This window comes from Arvicanthis niloticus, chromosome 6 (genome assembly GCF_011762505.2).
Source record: "Arvicanthis niloticus isolate mArvNil1 chromosome 6, mArvNil1.pat.X, whole genome shotgun sequence".
Classification (NCBI taxonomy): domain Eukaryota; kingdom Metazoa; phylum Chordata; class Mammalia; order Rodentia; family Muridae; genus Arvicanthis; species Arvicanthis niloticus.
The window spans coordinates 107,455,004-107,477,540 of NC_047663.1; the positions used below are offsets into that span (position 1 = coordinate 107,455,004).

Sequence of the window (22,537 nt, forward strand, 5' to 3'; positions counted from 1 at the left end):
TTCAAAAGTTTAAAATTTCTGTGCACAAGAGATCTTTAAAAAAATGGATCCCAAATGTTATGAGGTGTTGAGGGTTGAGTCTTAAAATTGCTTAGTTTTGTACAATTTTTAAAAACTCTTGGTGATGCAGGGTAATATATTTTAAAGTCAACCTCTGTTTCTTTTCCTGTAATCAAAAGCTTGTTTTGCAGGACATGACCTTCTGTTTGCATAAGAACAGAATGTAACTGTTGTGTTCTTTATGTTTATAAACACCATACATAGAAGACTGTGGGCAACATCCAAGAACTGAGAGTCCTATATGTAGAGCTGGCGGGAGTATATGAACAAAAGCTTTTCCTTTGATAAAGTTAATTAACGATCAGATAGGTGAATGTGTGAATGACCCTGGACCATAGCAGTAGGATTGGGAGCTGTCCATCTGATGAAGTGCTGCTCAACCTTGCTAAGTATCTGACCTTTTAATACAGTGCCTCATTTTGTGGTGCCCCCAAAACATAAAGTTATTTTGTTGCTAAATTACCACTGTAACTTGCTACTGATATGAATTACAGTGTAAATATTTTTGGGAAGGGTTTGTTAAAGGGATCTCAACAAACAGGTTAAAAACCACTGATGAGTGGATTACAATGTGTGGAAAGTATCACTTACCTGTGGGTTGTAGAGTGGATGTGCATTCAGGTCCTTAGTGTGGGGAAACGATGCCATGTTGGAGTCAGGAGAAGGAGGGCTGGGGACACGGGTTCCGTCTCCAGTGCTGGATCTACTTGGGGTGGTGCTGCCTGCCTGAGAGCACAGCATTTGTGAAGTGGAAGCAGACAAGGGTCAAGACTCTTCTAGAGAGTGTGTTCATGCCAGCCTGGGAAACATGACATCATGAAGAAATGATAGATGAAGAAATGGGATGAGAGCGAATGGATAGAGACGAGAGTGAGTGGAAGGAGTGATGGGAGAGAGGAGGGAGAGGGAAGAGAGAAGAGAGGTGGAAGGGAGAAAGACTAGGGACGAGGGAGAGAGGAAGGAGAAAGATGAGAGAGAGAATCGCTAACACAGAACAGTCAGGTGAGGAGAGCTTCCGGGAGGGTTACTAGCATAGGAAGGAAGCTAAGTTGCAACAAACATTAAAGACGGATTTGGGGACCACAGTCAGGACAGGTAGAGCATGACAGCAGAGGGGAGGCACACACAGTCCCTGTGATATGAGGTGTGGTGAGATACTGCCTGTGTCCTTGGGGATACCTTCTAAGGATACCTGGTTCCTGTACACATGCTTAAGCAAATCAGAAGTCTGCCAGAGTTCTTCCCCGCCCACAGGTGTTCAGAGCTGGGTATTGTCTCTCCTGCGGGTGAGTCCTGTTGTGTGCCTGAGGTCTGGCCTGTGCCTAACAACTTGCTGCGCAGAAACTGAACCATCTTGAGTCCTGACATGAACCTCAGAGGTGAGCTGAGGGGTGAGAAGGGGGCTGGCTGTGGGTACCCTTCATAGATTGCTTACCATCTGGTTCTGGGTTCCTTGTTTCTGGGACGGGCCAGTGGTTCAGAGTCTCCAGGACCTGGCCAGCTGAGCCGGCAGGAACCCTGAAGGTCCCTGGATCTGTGTGTTTGTGTGTGTGTAGTGATGATGGGTGGGTAAGTGGGGCAGTTGTTGCCATGTTCACAGTGCAGCCACTGAACTGTTTCTCAGATGAGGGTGTTGACAAGCAGCAGTGGTGTCAGTGGTTCCCCTGAGAGGCACACTTACCGCAAGAAGCTAAATGAGGGAAGCAGGTAGCAAGGCTCTTCCCTGGACCCTTCTATAACTGGGCCACTTCAGGAAGCTGTTGTCCACCCAATTCATCAACTCATCACTAAAATGACTTCCCAGAGATGTGTCTTAGTTGATGCTAGTTCTTACCGTGCTAACAGTTACGTTTAACCACCACATTCAGGTTGGTAGGTTTTATGTGACTGGAGTTTATGAATTCCTTATGTACTTTGGACTGTAGTCCTGGATTGTCTTTTGCAATCAGTACATTTCACATTTTTTGCATTTATTATAGGAGAAAAATATTAATTTTAAGGAAGAGTAGCTTTAATCATGACTCTCAGGTATCTGCCCTTTGGTATTGTATCTGAAAGGTCATCACTAAAAGTTCCATAGTCTCCATTTCCTCCTAAGTGGGCCTATAGTAAGTGGTTTGCATTTAAATCTGTGACTTAAGCTGCATGGAATTAACATTTATGAAGGCAGAGAAATGTTGTACTTGTTTGTTTTGCATGTGATTGTTCAAGGGATCCAGGACTGTCATTTACCCATTTTATTAGCCTCAATTCTTTGCTAAAGACCAGTGGACTGACTTATTTCTGAGCTCTCCTTTGTGTCCCACTGACCTGTTTGTGTAGTCTTTCTAATACCTTGTCCCCACAGGTGTGAGTCCCCAGGCTATATCCCTCATCTTTGTGTTAGCTGTCCAGGGGACTTTGCTTCCACCACATAAAATTTAAAATTAGTCTTTTGTTCAGACTGAGTGTCTTATCTCAGGCTGATGTAGGATTTACTAGGTAGTCAAGGATGAGACCTTGACATCTTGACTTTCCTGCCTCTACCTGCAAAGTGCCTGGGTCAGTCTCTGCTGTGTGTGTGTGTTAGGGAAGCCACTACACAAAGGGAAAGAAATGCCCAGTTCTAAGTCAGTGTTTTACAAGAAACTTACTCTACTGACTCTGTATTGAAGGCTGGGAAGGGTAGGTAGGTATCTCCACAGCTTCGAGTCTTCCTGCATATAAACTGTGAAGGCGTCTCCCTTCTAATGGGCTAAGTGATGGGAGGAGGGAGAATAGAATCATGTGATTTGCTTGGCTGTTTTCCAGTTCCCTGGAGAGAAAACCTCCTAGCTCTAAAGCAGGTAGTGAAAGCCAGATGGATGGCTAGGACAGAAGTGAGGGTCGATGGTGAGATATGCTATGGCCCTAAGGCTCCACGTTTCTGCCACACAGTGCGTTTCTATGCAGTGCTGTACTATGTCCATGGAGCCCATGGCTAACAGGAGTGGGAGGATCAAGGTTTACAGCAATTACATGACAAAGGAACAAGAAGTATGAATTAAAATTTAAACAAGTTTTGTGTGCACCAAACTTCATTCTGTTTGACCCTGTCATCTCTGGGTGACTCTGTGTTCTCACTACAAGTGAATTAGGAGAACACTGCTAAGAAACAGAAGTGTGAAGAGGTCTGGAACAGGCCTGGAAGCACTAGCCAGAATAGGACACCTGCTGGCACCATGATTCTTGTGCAGTCACTCCTCCTACCTGCAGGGTTTGTTGTTCCTGTGAGTCTACTGGCCCTATCAGCCAGAGGACAAATTCTAGGTCTTGGTACAGGACTATGGGGCTGGGGATGCAGAGGGTGCTGCTCAGTCCTGCAACTGGAGTTGTAGTGTGTAACCAACTGCTTGGACCTTTCAGAGAGCCAAGTCTCAAGGTAGGAACAGCTCAGGATGCTCTGGGGTGAGACTAATGAAGGAAGGGCATATGCATGTGTGTGTGTGTGTGTGTGTGTGTGTGTGTGTGTGGTATATGAGATAGATAGAAGAAATAGACAAGTAGATAGATAGATAGATAGATAGATAGATAGATAGATAGTTAGAAAGATAGATATTCCTTAGGTGTGAGTGTATGCCCACAATAATGGTCTGGATTGCATAGGCAGGGAAGGAAGGGGCTTCTGAGCACCAGCCTGGGTCTCTGGAGGAGCCATCTTGGGTTCCCTCTTGGAACTTGGTCATTAGGGTATTGGGGCATCAGAGGATCTGTATTCTTGGATGTATCCTTCCCTGCCTACATCCTTGTGGGACATTGGACTTGGATGCTGCAGTGAAGGAGTGTGGGTCAACCTGGAGCAGGTGTAGCATAGTGATAGTAGAAATGCCATTGTGTGGGTGACCCCATCTGAGCAGCCATATGCATCATCATCTGCTTCCCTTAAGGCTCTCGGCCTCAGGCACAGCTGATCATGTTCAAGCTCCCCTCTACTGTTCTTCTCCTCCCTGAGTGGGGGCACAGTCACAGGCAGACTCCTGGACAAGCTGGTGTCTTCAGCAAAATGGGAGCTACACCCAGAGTAAGCACAGAGAAAGGGAGAGGGACACAGGAAATCCCTTTAGATAGGGTGAGGACCGAGTGAGGTGCATCAGGCTTTTCTTTAAACTACTTATTTCCTCGAGCACTGGGCTTAGCTCCATCACATGTTCAGGTGCTCCTTCTCTTCTCACATAGGGTATTTTGTATTTCTCTTTGTCCAGCTTGCACCTTTCCATAATAGATCTGCATAAGGGTTACCACTAACAACCAAGTGCTACAGTCAATACTAGGCTGTTTTGTAATTGCCCATTTTACACCATTCATCCAAAAGCCTTCAATTGGACAAGGGCAGAAAGCTGCCACAGTCTTTAACAAAATATCTCAAGCATGGTCCTCAGGCCGCTCAGGGATATTCTTCCCTCTGAAGTGGAGCTGGGCTCTCATTATTTACATCACTGTCAGCTGTTGTCTTCCCTGCTCCTACTGAGATGCACATTAAATCCCCTTAAAGAGTTCAACCACATTTCTAGTCCAAAGTCCTAGAGTTCACATTGGGCCAACAGGAAGCATGGTCAGGCCTGTCACAGCAATACCCTGTTCCCTGGTGTCAACTTCTGTCTTAAACACTGTTCTATTGCTGAGAAGACATACCATGAGCACAGCAACTTTTACAAAAGGAAGCTTTTTATTGAGGCAGGCTTACAGTTCCAGAGCCTTATAGTCCAGTATCATCACGGTGGCTTATATGGCACTGGAGCAGTATCTGAGAGCTACATCTTCATGTCCAGGCTGCAGGCAGAGGGTGAGATGGAGAGTGGGGCTGGCCTGGGCTTTTGAACCATTAAATCCCATACCCAGTTACAAGCTTCCTTCAACAAGTCCACACCTACTCTAACAAGCCACACTTCTAATCTTTCTCAAACAGTGTCCCTCACCACTGACTAAGCATTCAAATGTATAAGTCCATTTGTGTTATTCATATGTAAACTACCACACAGTCCATTTTCACAGATATGATTTTAATATGTGCACATGTTCCTCTACTCTCAACTCACACCCATCATCTCATAGGGCCATAGGGTAACTCCTTTCTTATTTCGAGGAATAAGGATTTTATCATTCTTTGCTGGAAGGGTTGTGCTGGACAGATGACGGAGCCCTTTATGGCAATGCATAGGCTGAGAGAACCCTGACTTATATAGTATGGAGTCACTCGGAGCAGGACACATGTGATTCCAACAGTCACAGTGTTAGTGCTCAGTCAGCCATGCTGTCTTTAGGCTCACTGATGTCTCAGTAAGTCCTTGGAGTGTGAAGGGGTGAGGTGCTCCCTTCTTGCTATGGGAATAAGGTTTGGAGACACAGTGGGAAGGGTGAGTGGAGTTGTGGTTATATGACTACAACCCCTGCTTCTGTCATTGGGAATGCTTTCCTAGGATCTTGTCTGTCCTTTCTTTACCCCTCCACCCAGTGTTTAGTTGTCACCTTTCCTTCCCAATATATGTTAACAGTCATCATGTAGTAAAAGACATAAAGTACATAATGTGATAACTTTCGATGTCTATGACTCAGTCTTCAGTCAGGATAAGGAACAAACCAGTTCCTGACTTCTTATGGCCTCAGGTCAGAGACTAGTCATTTCAGTCATTCTGGGGTCCTCAGAGGACCTGGAACTCTGCAGTGGATGTTCATTCATTCAGACCCCAGTTCAGGACCTGGCCCCTGTCTGGAGGAGACATCTTGGCATCTGGCATCAAGACAAATACCTTAGAGATTAACGTGTTCAGTTATCTGAGGCACTTGACAAATTAGGTCCTGTTCTTAAGCTACTGTCATTGTTGAATCTCTTTTTATTCCCAGTGAAATTCAGTGAACACTGTTTGGTATGAGCAAGCCAGGGACCAGGAAGTGCGCCTGCCACAGTCAGCAGGAATAGGTCATAGGCTCGGAGATGTGAGTCTCTGTGTAAGTGAGAAGCCTGGTGTGTGGGAGCCTATGAAGTGAGTGTGTTAGGAGGAGGGCCACTTCAGGGGAGGCCCAGCCCCAGAAGTTGGTGCAGTGCAGGAGGTAGAGAGGACTCCCACCAGAGAATTTAAGCCTGGAGTTTACACACAGTGGTGGCTGGTGAGCTATGTGGCCATGGCTGCTGTGTGAAATGGCTTCTTAGAAATTGCAGGCTCCTGGGGAACGGAGCAACCAGCAATGTGGCTGCTTCTTGGGTCTCCATTTTTGCTCTGGGTGTCCTCAGTGCTTGACAAGAATGTTTATTGAATATTGTGCAAGTGATTACATTGTGTGTGGGCTGCTTGTCCAGAGCCTGTTTGAGCACACATAGCAACTTTTTATTCCATGTAGAAGTAGCGAGTGATGCTTGGTGAGAATTGAACAAAACACAACAGCATAGCCTTGGCTAGTCTGCAACTCACAGAGACCCACAGCTGGCTGTGACCGTGGTTTTGATTTGTGCTTATGCAATAGGAAGCAATGCCCAGCTAAAACGCCTTATAATCTGTCCAGGCCAGCTGGACTATCAAGTGAGACCTTTAGATCCTGTGGAGCGGACTGAGATGTGCGAGAACACATGGAGGCACAGCAAGTCAAGAAGTCTGATCAAGCTGGCAAAATTTTTATTGTTCACAGAGGTATATACTCTGAAAACAGGATATGGGGAGGGGTAGGAAAGGAAAGAGGGCTTTGCAGGTGGAGGAAGCTAGCTGCAGCTTTGGGGTCTAACTAAGTTATACCTGTTGTTCTCACAAAGCCTTGCCATTACCAGGGGTTCTAATAACATGTATGTAGCAAGATGTTGGTAAACCTAGAGATCAGGAGGAAGGGTTACTAAGGTGGGTTGCTATGAGGCCTTGTTTGAAGTTCTGAGAACCAACAAGTGAATCATGGAATGTAAGCAGAAAGAAGGATAGTAGGAGAGCTAAGATTGAGTGTTTGCCAAGAGTAAGGCCTTGCCATGGCTTCCCACAATCATCTTTTTTCCCTCTTAAATGAGCTAAGGAATCCTATTTTGTATTTCCTTAATTTTGAGAGTTCATCACATAAATACGTAAGTGTATGAATACATACATATAAACATCATGTATACATATAAATGTATTTGTATATACATGTATACATGATGCATATATACATATATGTACACACACACACACACACACACACACATTCCCACACGCAAGCGTGCACAAACACACACACTACAGGTTTTTCTGGACTTAAGTTCTTGGCTGAATTTGAACTCACAGAGATCTCCAGGCTTTTGCCTCCTGAGTTCTGGAATTAAGGGCCTGTGCAATCATGGCTAGCTCCTCATACATTCTTCTTCTTCTTCTTCTTCTTCTTCTTTTTGGATCACGTAATTGATGGTTTTTTTATTTTGTTTTGTTTCTCATTTTTTAAAAAAATATTTATTTTTATTTCTTAATTCTTTTTTTATACTTTTTTACAGTCCAGATTTCATCCCCCTCTTGGTCTGCCTCCTTCTGCTCCCCATTCCTTACCTCCTTCCACCCTCTGTCTCCAAGAGGATGTCCATACCCCCACCAGGCCTCCCCACTCCCTGGGGCCTCAAGTCTGGGGCATCTTTTCTCACTGAGGCCAGACGAGGCAGTCCTCTGCTGTATATGTGTCTGGGGCCTCATATCAGCTGGTGTATGCTACCTGGTTAGTGGTTCAGTGTTTGAGTGATCTCGGGGTCAAGGTCAGTTGAGACTGCTGGTTTTTCCATGGAGTAGCCCTCTTCCTCAGGTTCTTCAAGCTTTCCCCAAATTCAACCACAGGGGTCACTGGCTTCTATCCATTGATTGGTTGCTAGTATCTGTATCTGACTCTTTCCTCTGCTTCTTTGGTCTCTTAGAGGGCAGCCATGCTAGGCTCCTGTCTGCAAGCACACCACAGCATCAGTAACAGTGTCAGGGACCCAGGCCTCCCCATGATCTGGATCCCAATTTGGGCCCGTCACTGGACCTCCTATTCTCCATTTTGGTCTCTGCAGTTCCTTCAGATAGGAACAATTCTGGGTAAGAGCTTTTGACTTGTGGGATGGCAACCTCATTCCTCCACTTGCTGTCCTGTCACTCCACTGGAGGTGAACTCTACAAGTTCTCCCTACCTACTATAGAGCACTTCAGCCAAGGTTCTCCCTTTGAGTCCTGAGGGTCTCTCACCTCCCCTGTCTCTGGTAGATACTAGAGGGTCCCCCTACCTCCTACCTCCCAAGGCTGCCTGTTTACATCTTTTCTTCTGGCCCTCAGGGCTTCAGTCCTGTTCCCCCTACTAGCTGATCATGTTCCCACCTTCCCCTCCATGTCCCTTCTCCCATGCAGTTCCCTCCCTCCCTCTGCCCACCATGACTGCTTTCTTCTACCCCCTGAGTGGAATTGAGGCATCCTCACTTGGGTCTTTCAGCTTGTTAACCTTCTTGAGTCCTATGGTTTGCGTCCTGGTTATTCTGTAGTTTTTTTTTTTGGCTAGTATCTCCTTATTAGTGAGTATATACCATGCATGTCCTTTTGGGTCTGAGTTACCTCATTCCCAATGATATTTTCTAGTTACATCCATTTGCATGCAAAACTCTTGATATCCTTGTTCTTAATAGTTGTGTAATATTCCATAGTGTAAATGAACCACGTTTTTGTATCCATTCTTATAGGGTTATGGGGTCCAGTGTCCTCTTCACCACAGGGCACAGACACTGGGGATGCTGGACATGGGGAGTTTTTTTATTTTATTGGATATTAGGATGGCATCTCCAGATGCCATCTTGGGATCATTTGCTTAGAAGCCTTTTTTCCAGCTGTTTACTCTGAGATAGTGGCTGTCTGTCTTATTGAGGTATGTTTCTTGTATGCAGCCAAATGCTGGATCCTGTTTGCACATCCAGTCTGTTAGCTTAGGTCTTTTTATAGGGGAATTGTGTCCATTGATATTGGGAGATATTAAAGACCGAGAATTGTTAGTTTCTGTTATGTTTGCTGCTGTAGGTGGCATTATGTGCATGTGATTCTCTCCTTTTTGCTTTGTTGTAGATGATTAATATCTTGTTTTTTTCTTTGGTGTAGGTACCCTCCTTGTGTTGGGGTATTTCTTCTAGAATCCTCTGTAGGGCTGGGTTTGTACATAAATATTGTTTGAATTTTTTTTTGTCCTGGAATATTTTGGTTTCTCCATCTACGTTGATTGAGAGTTTTGCTGAGTACAGTAGCCTGGGCTGGCATTTGTGTTCTCTTAGGGTCTGCCTGGCCTCTGTCCAGGCTCTTCTGGCTTTAGTGTCTCTGTTGAGAAGTCTGTGGTAATTCTGATAGGTCTGCCTTTATATGTTACTTGGCCTTTTCCTTTGAAGCTTTTCATATTCTTTCTTTGTTCTTTGCATTTAGTATTTTGATTATAATGTGACAAGAGGATTTTCTTTTCTGGTCCAATCTATTTGGTCCAATCTATTTGGTGTTCTATAGGCTTCTTGTATGTTTATGGCTATCTCTTTCCTTAGGTTGGAGAAGTTTTCTTCTATGATTTTGTTACAGATGTTTTTTGGGTCCTTTGAGCTGGGTATCTTTACTCTCCTCTATTCCTATTATTCTTAGATTTGCTGTTTTCACTGTGTCCTGTATTTCCTGGATGTTTTCGGTTAGAAGATTTTTGTGTTTTGAATTTCTTGTCAGTTGTGTTAATATCTTCTAAGGTATCTTCTACACCCGAGGTTCTCTCTTCTATCTCTTGTATTCTGTGATGACGCTTATATTTGTGATTGCCGACCTCTTTCCTAGGTTTTCCATATTCATGGTTGCCTCCATTTGTGTTTTCTTTATTGTTTCTATTTCCACATTTAGGTCTCACATTGCTTTGTTTAATTCCTTCACCTGTTTTATTGTGTTTTTTTTTGTATTTCTTTAAGGGACTTATTTGTTTCCTGTTTAAGAGTTTCTACCTATTTACCCTTGATTCCCTGTATTTCTTTTAGTGAGGTGCTTATATCCTTTTTAAAGGACTATGTTATCTTCATGAGATAGTATTTATGTCAGCTTTCTGATTTTCAGGTGTGTTGAGTTATCCAGGGTTTGTTGCTGTGGTAGAACCAGATTATGATCATGCAAAGTATATTGGTTTCTGTTGCTTCTTGGCTTGCACTTACCTCTCACCATCTAGTTATTCCTGGCGTTAGCTGGTCTGTGTGTCTTTGTCCAGTGCTTGCCTCTTGTGTCCCTGGGTTGCTGCTAGTCTCCTGGTAGGCTGTGGTCCTTGCTTTTGCAGACCTCCTGTAAGGACTTCAGACTGCGGGGTTTTCAGATGGGCAGAGAAGCTGCTGATTCATTGCTTTGCTGCAGCAGATCTCTTGGGAGGCCTTCGGACTGTGGGTCTGTTGCCCAGTTCCCCTGCATGCAGCGGAACTCCTGGAGGCCTAAAGAATGTTGTGTCTTCAGAGGAGCATACAAGCTGGTGCTCTGTCCTGGCAGAAAGTGCCTGCTCAAAGGGTGTGTGTGTGTGTGTGTGTGTGTGTATTTTTTCCTTAATGTACATTAAGTGTTTAGAAAGCAGATATATCACTGAGAAATTGCTCCTGCCAACCCCCCACCCCCACCCCGACCCCAATGTGTCTTGTTTCTTGACGCTAGACATTGAAAGTGCTCATTGATTGTAGTTATCTCCCCTTTTATGATCATGCATCTGGGGTCACATCTGGTGCATCTTGGCCTTAATTAGTGTCACAGAGACTCAAACACATGTTTTTCCTGTGCATTTATACTGGCATTGGAGCTGCTCTTACATTTAGATTTTAGTCATTTCTTTCTCAACATCTTTTTCTTCTGTTCCCCCCCATCCCCCACCGACAAGGTTTCTCTGTGTAATTCTGGTTGTTCTTGAACTCACTTTATAGACCAGGCTGTCATTGAATCAAATACCCACTTGCCTCTACCTCCTGGTACTATAATGAAAGGTATGAGCCATGATTGCCTGGCCTGTTTCTCTCGTACTTACCAGTTAATTTTCCTGATTTTGTTAATGATTTCAAAGAATTAACCTTTGGTATTATTATTTTTTTTTTACTGTGTCTTTGTTTCTTTCTGGTTTGTTTAGTTTCACTCTTATCTTTATTGTCTACTTCCTTCTCTTTTGGGTATGGCTGTTTATTGGAGTTTTTCCTCCTGTTTTCTTGATACCGAGTCTTTGTCCCTCCCAGGCCATTATCGTGGCTGTAGGTTCTGACCTCCATTATTCTTGTCTGTGTCTATTTCTTTGTTTTGTTAATTTTACCAGAAATATTTACTATGGTCTCAGTGTCATGAATATTCCTTTATATATGTTATACTGTGCTATCTTTTCTTTTCACATCTACTTCTTTTAAATTCAGTATGACAAATTATGAAAAAATACTCCTCAAGTCTTAAGCTGTGCACCCATTGTTAGGTGTTTGGTTTCTTCTCCTCATGCTTCCAGTGCTGACTTTCCTTCTCTGTGTGTGGTCCCAGTTACCTTTGATCCTTTATACATGTATTTTCATGTCTCATTTCTTTATATGTTACATGCTCAGTGACTATGTCATCTGAACAAGGTTTCAGGAACCAGAGTCAGTGCCTAAATTAGTTTTATAGCAAAATACTTTTTAGAATCTGTGGGTAGGGTGGCTGGGAATGCTGAAAGTTCCTCCAGGCGGGAAGTTAGGCATGGCAGTTGTGGCTACAGTGGCTTCTCCATGGTTCCTCACTGCAGGTCCCAACAACATGTGAAAGTCCTTAGGTTTCCAAAATGGCTTTATTGGCATGAGGGATGATGGTTGAATCTGGATGTGCACACCCCCCGCCCCCCGTAGTCATATCCTCTGCCTGTGCTCTTTGGGCAGGGCTGCATTGCCCTAAACGTGACTGAACAGTGCAGGTCAATGGAGTTCCATGCCATGTGTCAGGAGCCTGGATTCTGGGAGGGCGGTGGAATAGATGCCCACCTCTCACAAGCAGTAGACACCTGTTGGGTCTCTGGACTTCCAGCCAGTGCTTTGACCAAAACCAAGACCCCTTTCATAGTCCTACAAGGATCCACTAAGCATCAAAATAAAAAAAATAAATTTCAGTCATATCTGAAAACTAGACGTACTTTTGACAATATTATACAATTTTCACTAAAGCCTATTGAGTTAAATTTTGCTAACAGAAAGGAATACATAGGTACTTATGCATAGGTAGGAATATCTGATATTGCTAAGCTGCCTTCTGCCTCAGCTGGTGGGTTGAGCATACATGACACCAAGACAAATTCCAGAAGAATTTTTATAGAAATTAACAAATGGAAACTAAACTTTCTATGGAAATTCAGTGGTTCCAAATTACCCAGATATTCAAAGGTCCCAAAATATTTTGAAAGACAAAAGCATACCTGGAGAAAATTCCCCCAAGCTGTATTACTCAGCCACGGTTGTCAGGGCAGGTTGGAGTTAGGGTAGACAACAGCTCCATAGAGTAGATACAGAATCCAGAAATGGAGCCATCTATGCGCTTAAATACTTTTTTGTTTTAAAATTTTATTATTTTATGTAAATTATGTAAATTGTATGTGTCTCTGTGTGGTTATATGCACAGGTATTTGCTGAGGCCAGAGGTGTCAGGATGCTCTCTTAGAGCTAGAATTTATAGGAGACTGTTTGCCACCTAAGAGGGTGTGGATAATTGAACTTGGATGTTCTGCTATGCATTGTCCTCTCTGAATATCCCTCAGCTCCTCCTCAGTTCTGCTCCTGACCCTACAGCCTCTCTCCTTCTATGTATGTTTATTAAAAGCTCATATAGTCCACTTGATGGTCCTTGTATTTGCTTGTATGTAGGATAATCTATGGGAGCATGAGCAGCTCCTCAGGGGCTGTCGTCCTGAAGAAAATGGACTCTTCCCTCCCCACAGCTGGGAAATACCAGTGACTCCTTAGATTGGAGTGAGCTTCATGAACCTTTTCACCATCCATGCAGAGACTTTTAGTCAATGTTTTTTTTAAAGGTGTGTGTGTGTGTGTGTGTGTGTGTGTGTGTGTGTGTGCGCGCGCGCCCGCGCGCGCCTATGAGTATCAGGTGTCCTACTTCATCCCTTTTTACGGAATCTTTTGAGGTATGGTGTTTGTCTGACCCCAAGTCTCAGTTTTTTTAGTTATGTTGGAAGCCAACAGACCCCAGTGATTCTTCAAAATTTCACAAATGACCCTGTCGTGAGTCTCAACACCATTGTGCTATGTAAGCAGGCAGACAAGAGGGCACATGTGTCTCATGCCTCCTGTGTAGATGACAAGGGAAATGTTGGGGCATAGACAGCAAGGAGGATTTTGTTCAAAGTTTATCAAACAATATCTAAAACAGGCATGTTTTTAGATGTAAATTATACCTCAAAAAGTTTTTTAGGTGCTTGTTTGTGGCCCACATCTTTAATCTCAGCACTCAGGAGGCAGAGGCAGGCAGATGTCTGAGGTTGAGGCCCACCTTGTGTACAGAGCAAGTTCCAGGACAGCCAGGGCTACACAGAAAAGCCCTGTCTGGAAAAAATTAACTTTTATTTTTATTTTAAATTTATGTGTACATGTGTTTGGTCTGCATGAATGTCTGTGTACCATATGTGGTCAGTGTTCATGGAGGCCCAAAGAGGGCATTGAATACCCTGGGACCGGTGGTAATGACAGTTGTAAGCTGGCAGGTGGATGTTGAATGCTGGTTCTCTGAAAGATCAGTTAGAGCTCTTAACTGTTATGGCATCCTTTAAGCCCCTGAATTAAAAAAAATATGTATTTATTTCAAAATTGGGCAAATATTGCTTTCAGTTAGATTCCTCTATAGCTAAATTAGTAACTATCCAAAGGGAGAGGAGAACATAATGAGAACAAATAAAGTTCAAATGTCACCTTCTCTTTGTACATTTCTAGAGTATTTTAGAAATCAATTGTTCCATTGTGGGAGGATTTGGAGACATGGAGAGAAAGCATAAGAAGTGACAAATGAGATAGTTCAGTGGGTAAAGATCATTGATGCCAAACTTGATGACCTGAGTTCAGTCCATTGAACCCACATCATAATAAAGAGAACCCTCCCCTACAAGTTGTCCTCTGATCTCTACATGTGCTCTGTGACATGCAGCGTGCACACATGTACAACCAAATAAATACATGAAATGTTTAAAAACATACTACATAAGGTAGGTGAAAAGGGAAAGTAACTGGCTGGGACTGAGAAAGGCAAGTATTTTTAGACATAAGCCTTAAAAATATCACGTGAGTGTGGGTGTACATGTGACAGTCAGAGGACAACTGTGGGTCTCCATCGTTGGCTTTCATCTTGTTTGAGGCAAGGTCTCTTCTGTTCTTTTTCACTGTATATGCCAGAGAAGCTGTCCTGTGAGCTTTCACGAATTTCTCCAACTCTCATGCCCATGTCACCATAGGTGTGCTGGGATTACAGGTGTCTGTCTTTTGTATTGGCTCTGGGGATATGAACTGAGGTTCTAATGCTTGTTTGACTGTGGCAAAATGTTTATCCACTGAGATTTTTCTCCAGAGCTGGCATATGTGTCTTTTTAGATATATGTTATTAGGATATTTGGGGCTTAATTATGAGAACATATATCTTCTAGAGACATAAAAATCATTTGAGGTATTAGGGCTATAGGTCATTGGTGGTGGGATACTTGCCTATTACTTATCAACCCCTGGTTTCAACTTCAGCAGGAGAATAATTCACTAGAAAAGACCATTTGATGTCCCTGTGGATGTAAGTATATGGGACCAGCAGGGGAGCCAGTCCTAGCCTCCTGTGATGGATCCAATGGTGACCTTTTGGTTTTCAATTTATCATGGGAAGGGGTGCTCAGGGGCATGAGGACATGAGGGCCCGAGAGGACACCAGGGACCTAGAGGAGCAGCTGGAGTCATGAGCTTGAAGGGAACAACCTTCTCTCCCCTCTGAGTGCTTAGTGGGGCTACAGCTCCAGCTCACATTGGGGCTGCTTGATATTGAGTGGTTGCTGCAGGCCACAGGATGACCTCTGAATCTCAGGACGGGCCTGGAGGAGAGTCAGGTCCAAGTAGCTGGTGAGTAACTGGATTCTGTGTTGCTGTTTTTCAGGAGGATCTAAATGCTACTCCCTTCACATTGGAATCCTTCCCTTCATAGTGCTTGTCTTAGTCTTTTTTGGGTAAGAATTTAGGATGCTGATGAAGGGCTGAGACTATGATGGGTATCCTGAACTGTTTGTAACCCTACTACTACAGCAATGATGAGGCTGCTCTTGGACCAGCATCCACAGAGGCATGTCTAGATTTTGTTGGTTACATAGTGAAGCCTCTGATTACACAAAAGCTGTTTGTTATTTATCTCTAGCTGTGATGGTTGGCCTAGGGAAGGGATGATCAGACTTAGGGGCAGAAATTTTGCCCTCTCTGTTTGCAGATGATCTGTGAACCTACACAGACCAAAGACACTGCCATGTCTCCTGGGCCTTGTGTAGACACAAGCAAGAAATATTACTTGATATTGCCTTGTGTTGTAAGGTTCCTGGCATGGAGTAGGAACTATTTGCAACTGCTACAGGTGTTCAGATGCAAGCTTTATTCCCAGAGCCCTTCTTACCACCTCTTCTTCCCATGGGTGAGCATGCTTAGACCTGTCACCTGGACCTGGATTCCCACTGGGGACTTCTGTGCTCTTTCTTCTGGGTATAGTGGTACATTTGAAGTTTAGGGCAGACAGCTGGTCTCAGGTCTGTGTCATAATCATCTGTCCTCATGCCTGTCCTTCCCATAGCTATGGGTTCCTGAGCCACAGAATCCAGGTGTTGGGGAACTCAGGAGGTGAGACTTGGTGAGTATTAAAAAGTGTATACATGTCTATGAGTGTTTGTGTAATATATGTGTGTCATAGTAATGCATGTGGTAGGGGGATGGGTTAATGGCTGACTGAGCATTCTGCTGCATGCTGCTTTGTGGCTTCTGACTGTATTTCTACATGGATGACTCTAGTCTTTCTCCAGGTTCCTCAGTGCGGCCTCAGCTGGTCCCTGCTGTCTTTAAAGGGCATGTGTGTTCTCTAGTTTCCACCTCATCCTCCTTTCTGTATGTACCTAAGCAACTCCAAGAACAGGTTCTGCTCCCCACCCACCTCTCCGGCAGCCTTCTGAGGGCAATGTCATTTGCCTTCTATAATTGGACTCATGTTGGTAGCCCCTCCTTCTCCAACTTCCCCAGATCCTGTCAGTCTTTTGAGAAGGCATCCCCTGACTTTGCTCTGTTTCTCCAGTTCTGCTGTAACCTTGTATCAGCCACGTACTTGTATGTCTGTCTCGGTCCTATTTTCCTTATAATAGCTAGTGATTCTTCAGAACAGGGGGTAGGGATAGTTGGATCCAGCCTGTTGATTCATCCTCCCCAGCAGCTTACCCCTGTGTTCCTGCACAAGCCATTTATGCTCTTGAGCTGGAGCTCTGGCCTTGATCTTTGTCTATGCTGCAATTCCCACTAGACTACGCAGCCTCCCACCTGCTCTTTGTTTCCACTAGTTCTCTCGTGTGTTACCTTTCCATGACTACAAAGCACTCTGTCATACTCTCACTTATGTTATTAGGCAGTCACACCTTTGATGACTCTGTCTTCAAAGGTTCCTATGGTTAGCTGTACAGAGGGAGGTGTGTTTCCCTAGGGGTCTCAGACATTTTTAGTGGTTGAGGGTTCCCTGGGCAGAAGCCCCATCCCTGGGGCTTTCCCGTGTAGGTTATGCTACTTCTCAGTCTGGCTGGCAGGTTCCAGACCAGTGATCTATTACATGTTATCTCTGGCTCCCAGAAGCTGGGTTTGAAGTCATCCAGGATCATTGCTGTGTCAGGTTAAGGATAGGAATAGACTCTACTTCATGATGGGAGGAAGGAGCTGGGAGTCTGCTAGGTTCTGGAACTCCTTTCCTACTCAGGGTCTAGTCAGGAGTATCTTGTGAGTGTGGGGCAGTGAACTTTGTTGTGTTGTGGGCATAGTGCCTGGAGCCATCACTGTGTTGCTGTTCTATAATTGTAACAGATCCACTCTACTCTCAGGCACCACTGTGCCCTTCCACCAGGCTCTGTGTGCCTAAACCCTAATTCTTCTTGGTATAAACTTGTCTCCTGTGTTCTCTTTCTGCAGCATGGCTATCAGACAGCTGGATGTCCCGGAAGTTGCAACTGTGTCAAGGTATCTGGCCCTCACATGGTGCTCTTAAGCTCTGCATTAGAGGTTTGGGTAGAGGGGTGTGTGTGTGTATACCATGGGCAGCTGGGAAGTCCCTATCTGTACAGGAAGTGGAACATATAATCCTATACTTTCTTTTGACTAAGTGCATGTCATTTGACTTTTAAAGAGCCAGGCTAGCTCATCTGGTACAGAGCTGAGTTTACGTGTGTTCACCACCGTTCTCAGAGCAACATACATCACACATGAGTTTCATACATCTCACCACTGCAAGAGTTCAGTGCAACAAGCACATTTGTGCTGTGGTGCAACCATCATCACCATCCACCTGCAGAATATTCCATCCTGTAAACTGTGCCCACTAAACACTGACTTCTACTAGGGGTCGTGGCACCCTCCTTGCCTATTCTGTGTTGTTCCTCTGTCTGTTGTAGTACCTTCTAGGGACGGGGTCCTGAAAAGTCTCTTTTTTGGTGCCTGCAAGTCTCACCCAATAAGATGTCATCAGGCTTCTTTCCTGTGCAGAATTTTTTGTCTTATTTTTTTTTTGAAAAAAGATTTATTTTTGTTTTATGTGTATAAGTGTTTTGGCTGCACGTATGTCTGTGTGCTGCATTTGTTCCTGTGCACAAAGAAGGGAGAAAAGGGCCTCAGTTTCCTAGTCCTGGACTCATAGACTGTTGTAGATCTCCATGTGGGTGCTTGGAACTAAATCCAGTGTCTCTGCAAGGGTAGCCAGAGCTCTTGGTGCTGCACATTGCTCCAGCCCTGCTCTCTGTCTTACAAACCATCATAGGGCATGCAGCTTACTAGCAGAAGTAGTTCTGCTTGCCATGGGGCTTGGTGTCCTGTGTAGGGACAACCCACTGCCATACAGTGCCTCAGGAGTTTTGTGGAAATCACTTTCCACTGATGATGGAACTGGTGCCTGACCAAGACAGAGGGCCAAGATGCTGTATGCTATTAGCAAGGAGAAAAACAAATCAGGCTGCAGGCCTTTGTGGGATAATCAGCATGCACCAGGGACAGATGTATTTAGTCTTGCGAATCAAAGTCGTTTTTAGACATCCCAGACTTAAGTTGGGGTAGGGTGTCTTGATCTCCTCTCTCTACTTTTTGTCAACTAAGACTGGGATCTTCCTTTTTTTAGTTCATCCTTGGATCCCAGGATCATGGGCAGACAAGGTGACTTGGGTGCAGGGATTTTTTTTTTTTTTTTTTTTGCCTAATAGAGACTTGAATCCAATGACCTTACTGTCAACTTAAGTTCTGTTTTATTTTCCTTTCTTTCAGGATGGCCTATCCACAGTCAAAGGTGCTAACATCCACGTGAGTAGATTCAGTCACTGCATGTGTAGTCCAGGAGTTGTAAAGCACTAAAGAGTGATTGCTTGCCATGGAGGAGTAGTTCAGTGGTACATCTGAGACCCCAAGTCAGTCTCCAGCACTGGAAAAACCTAACTCACAAAAAACAGAGACATAATTGTAATTCTCATTAACCTTACTTTACCAACACTTTCAGAATCTTAGGGTTGTCTGATTCAGGTATGTGGCACTGAGCACCTTCTGTATCTCCTTTTACATTTGGGCTTCTGGTCCATGTTTTCTGTCTCTGTGACCAGGATTTTTTTAGAGATGTGATGGGTGTTCTGGTACTAAAATTCAGTTGCTTTTATGGCTGGGGTTGAGGGTTGTAGTAGCTTGTCATGGTGGCATGTCCCTGTAATCCCAGCAGTGTTTGTAGAGGGAGAGAGAAATTGATCCAGTCAACCTTCTGGACAGGCTAGCCTAACAGTGAGCTTCAGAGTCAATGAAGCAAACAATTCTGAAGAACAAAAACGATATATAGCAAACTATACCCAAAGTCAGTGAGAGCTGCTTCTTTCTTGGTCCAGGCCATCTGGGAGAGTGATCTGCCCTGCAGGAAGCTGAGGGTGGGAATCTGAGAAGGGTTTCTGCAGGCATGTTTGGTCACATGTTGCCCTTGGCTCTCTCCCCATATAGTAGGAAAGATGTTCTTGTCTTGACTCCTTGGCTGGCTCCCATCATCTGGGAGGGGACCTTCAACATCGACATACTGAATGAACAGTTCAGGATTCAGAATACCACGATTGGACTGACTGTGTTTGCCATCAAAAAGTAAGCAACTGGGGTTAGAGAGATGGCTAGTGGGTAACACACTTGCTTCAAGGGCAGAAGGAACTGAGTTTGATCCCTAACACCCTTATACTAGCTTGGAATGATGGCCAGCACCTGTAATTCCAGCAGTGGGGCCAGCATTGGGGGTAGAGGGGACAGAAAAGTGGATCTGAGCCACTTTCTGTACAGACTTGCCAATCAGTGAGCCTCAGAGTCAATGAAGCAAACATGTCTGAAGAACAGAAAGGGTGAATAGCAGAAGGCACCCAAAGTCATCCCCCTGGCCTCCACATAAACATAAATACATAGAGTAAACACGAATATAAATGAATATCTATCTATCTATCTATCTATCTATCTATCTATCTATCTATCTATCTCACCTATAAATATACACACAATGGTCAAGGTGACAGCACAGGCATACCAATCTCCAAGTTTGTATTTAAGATGCAGGATGGCCTTTTTACTGTGTGGAAAACTGTGAGGATTGAGAAGCCATTTGTGTTGCCTGCATTTGAGAAGGGCTCTGTTCTTCCCTGCAGTGCTGCATGAGGGCCATGAATGAATGACTCTGAGGCCTTTGTATCAATCAGACTTGAGAGATTTGGACTTACCTGGAGAGATCTTAGGTACCCTGAGAATGCCTGTTACCCCTAGGGAGAAAGGACTTCACAGTAAGAAGACATAAACAACCTTGTCTGGGTGCTGCTGGGTACAAGAGCAAGAGACCTGTCAGGTGTAGCTAGGTGCTTTGTCTGGAAGAAGAAGGCCACTGAGGGTACTAGCTGGGAAACCCATGGTGACCTTTGCACAGGGATAACTATCACTTACCTGTTTCTGACACTGAAGTGGGGAGGGTTTTTCACATTTGCCGGGTGATAGGGATCCCTGTTTCCATGTTGGGGACATGTGGCACTGGATATGATCAAGGGAGTGTCAGCTACCTGAAGGAGATGAAAACTTCTTGGGTTTCAAAATGAGTTAGAACCTGGGTTATAAGCCTTTTGTCCTTGGACCTGGGGGTTTGGTTTAAGCTTGCCTTTCTTTCTAGGGTGTCTGCCTTTCCTTCCCTCTCTACTCTATGAGACTGATTCTTGCTTTGGTGGGGTTCATGTGGGATGACTCTTAGGGACATACATGAGTTATTAAGTACCTTGTCCCCAGGAACCTTCAAACCTCTGACAAGGAAGGTCTGGGGTATAGAGACCTTTTGTTTACTGAGATAGTGTGTTATAGAGTACCCAAAAGAGGGCTGCAGGTAGTAGACCCATAAAAACTCATCCAAATTCCACAAGGGTTTAAAAGTAGAGCTGTATGAGTACAGCTCATGCAAGGCAAGAGTGTAGGTTGTGGAATGTCACAGGATGGGGCTGTAATTATTGGGGGCAGGAGTACAGATTCATAGAGAGATGATCTGCGCAGGAGTTGCCAAGACAAGAGACCTTCGGGGATCTGCTTGGTCTGGAGTCAGCCCTGCTGCCTGGCTGAAAGCTCTCAGGCCTCTATATCAGCTTCTCATGATAAGATGGGTTGCTGATGTTGCAGCCTTCTGCAGAAAAGCAGGGTGAGGTGAGGTACAGCCTGCAAGCTTATCAGGACAGCTGTGAAGTGGAGAGATCAAGGGGGTAGCCATGGTTTCTGCAGCCTGGGCCTATGCCCTGATAAGTCTTGTTCTAGCTGTATTAAACCTCTCCATACACTTTGCCCTCCCTCACAGGTATGTGGTGTTCCTTAAGTTATTTCTGGAGACGGCAGAGCAGCACTTCATGGTGGGACATAAGGTCATCTACTATGTCTTCACTGACCGGCCGGCGGATGTGCCACAGGTGCCCCTGGCTGCAGGGCGGCGGCTGGTGGTGCTAACTGTGCGCAACTACACCCGCTGGCAGGATGTGTCCATGCACAGGATGGAGATGATCAGCCTCTTCTCAGAGCGGCGCTTTCTGCATGAGGTGGATTACCTGGTGTGCGCAGATGTGGACATGAAGTTCAGTGACCACGTGGGGGTGGAGATTCTCTCAGCACTCTTTGGCACCCTGCATCCTGGCTTCTACGGTAGCAGCCGAGAGGCCTTTACCTATGAGCGAAGGCCAAAGTCCCAGGCCTACATCCCCAGGGACGAGGGTGACTTTTACTATGCAGGGGGCTTTTTTGGAGGGTCAGTGGTGGAGGTGCACCATCTCACCAAGGCCTGCCACGAGGCTATGGTGGAGGACCAGGCCAATGGCATTGAGGCCGTGTGGCATGATGAGAGCCATCTGAACAAGTACCTGCTTTACCATAAGCCTACGAAAGTGCTGTCCCCAGAGTACGTGTGGGACCAGAAGCTGCTGGGCTGGCCCTCCATCATGAAGAAGCTGAGATATGTGGCTGTGCCCAAGAACCATCAGAAAATCAGGAACTGATAGCTGAATTCCTGTTGGAGACTTTAGTTTTCATTTAAAATTTCCAATATAAAGGGATTACTACTTTTTTCCCTTTGCACTGTCAGAGTCCAACTCAGTTCCCAGCCCCAAATTTCACATTTTTGGTTGAGTGGCTTTGGGGTATTGTTGCTTGATTTTTTTTATTGACAGAGTCTCAAACAGCTCCCAGTTGTTTCAGCCTTACTGTGGCCCAGGATGGCCTTGAACTCCTGATACTCCTGTTTCAAATTCTGGAGTCCTGAGGTTACAAGCATGCCACCACACCTAGTTCTAGTGTTCTTCATTTTATTTTTTTCTCTTTTCATTGATTTATGAATTCACTTTATATTCCAATTGCACATCCTCCTCCTGGTCCCCCGACTGCTCCTCCCAAATACCCTCCCTTTCTCCACTAAAAAGGGGAGGGCAGATCCTGGGTTTCAACCCACTCTGGCACATCAAGTCACTACAGGACTAGGTGCATCCCCTTGAAACTGAGGCCATAGAGGGCAGCCCAGTTAGGGAATCAGGTTCCAAAGACAGGCAACAATTTCTTAAAACCTAATTTATCTTGTTCCTAAATGGTTTTTGGGCCCTGAAGTCCATTGTGTCTTTGGCTGGTTTTCCATTTTTTTCCATTTGAGTTTTGTGTGTGTGTGTGTGTGTGTGTGTGTGTGACAGGATACCTATGTATCTCTGCCTGGTCTGGAATTTGCCACTAGGTCAGAAAAGCGTGGAACTCAAA

General features: G+C 44.8%; 1 protein-coding gene across 3 annotated transcripts; it reads left to right on the forward strand.

Moving 5' to 3' along the window:
* The first annotated feature begins 1,286 nt into the window (after positions 1-1,286).
* On the forward strand, positions 1,287-22,318 carry LOC117711206 (histo-blood group ABO system transferase 1). Of its 3 annotated transcripts, XM_076937664.1 has the most exons (8): positions 1,350-1,439; positions 14,756-14,801; positions 15,156-15,225; positions 15,834-15,890; positions 17,201-17,248; positions 18,539-18,574; positions 19,250-19,384; positions 21,105-22,318. In XM_076937664.1, exons 5-8 carry the CDS (start codon positions 17,202-17,204, stop codon positions 21,790-21,792), a joined length of 906 nt encoding a protein of 301 aa, XP_076793779.1. In that variant the 5' UTR covers positions 1,350-1,439; positions 14,756-14,801; positions 15,156-15,225; positions 15,834-15,890; position 17,201; the 3' UTR covers positions 21,793-22,318. The 3 variants fall into 3 exon arrangements, with proteins under 3 accessions (XP_076793778.1, XP_034362597.1, XP_076793779.1); XM_076937663.1 differs by lacking the exon at positions 14,756-14,801 and having other exon boundaries at positions 1,287-1,439; XM_034506706.2 differs by lacking the exons at positions 14,756-14,801; positions 15,156-15,225 and having other exon boundaries at positions 1,311-1,439.
* Positions 22,319-22,537: the final 219 nt, after the last annotated feature.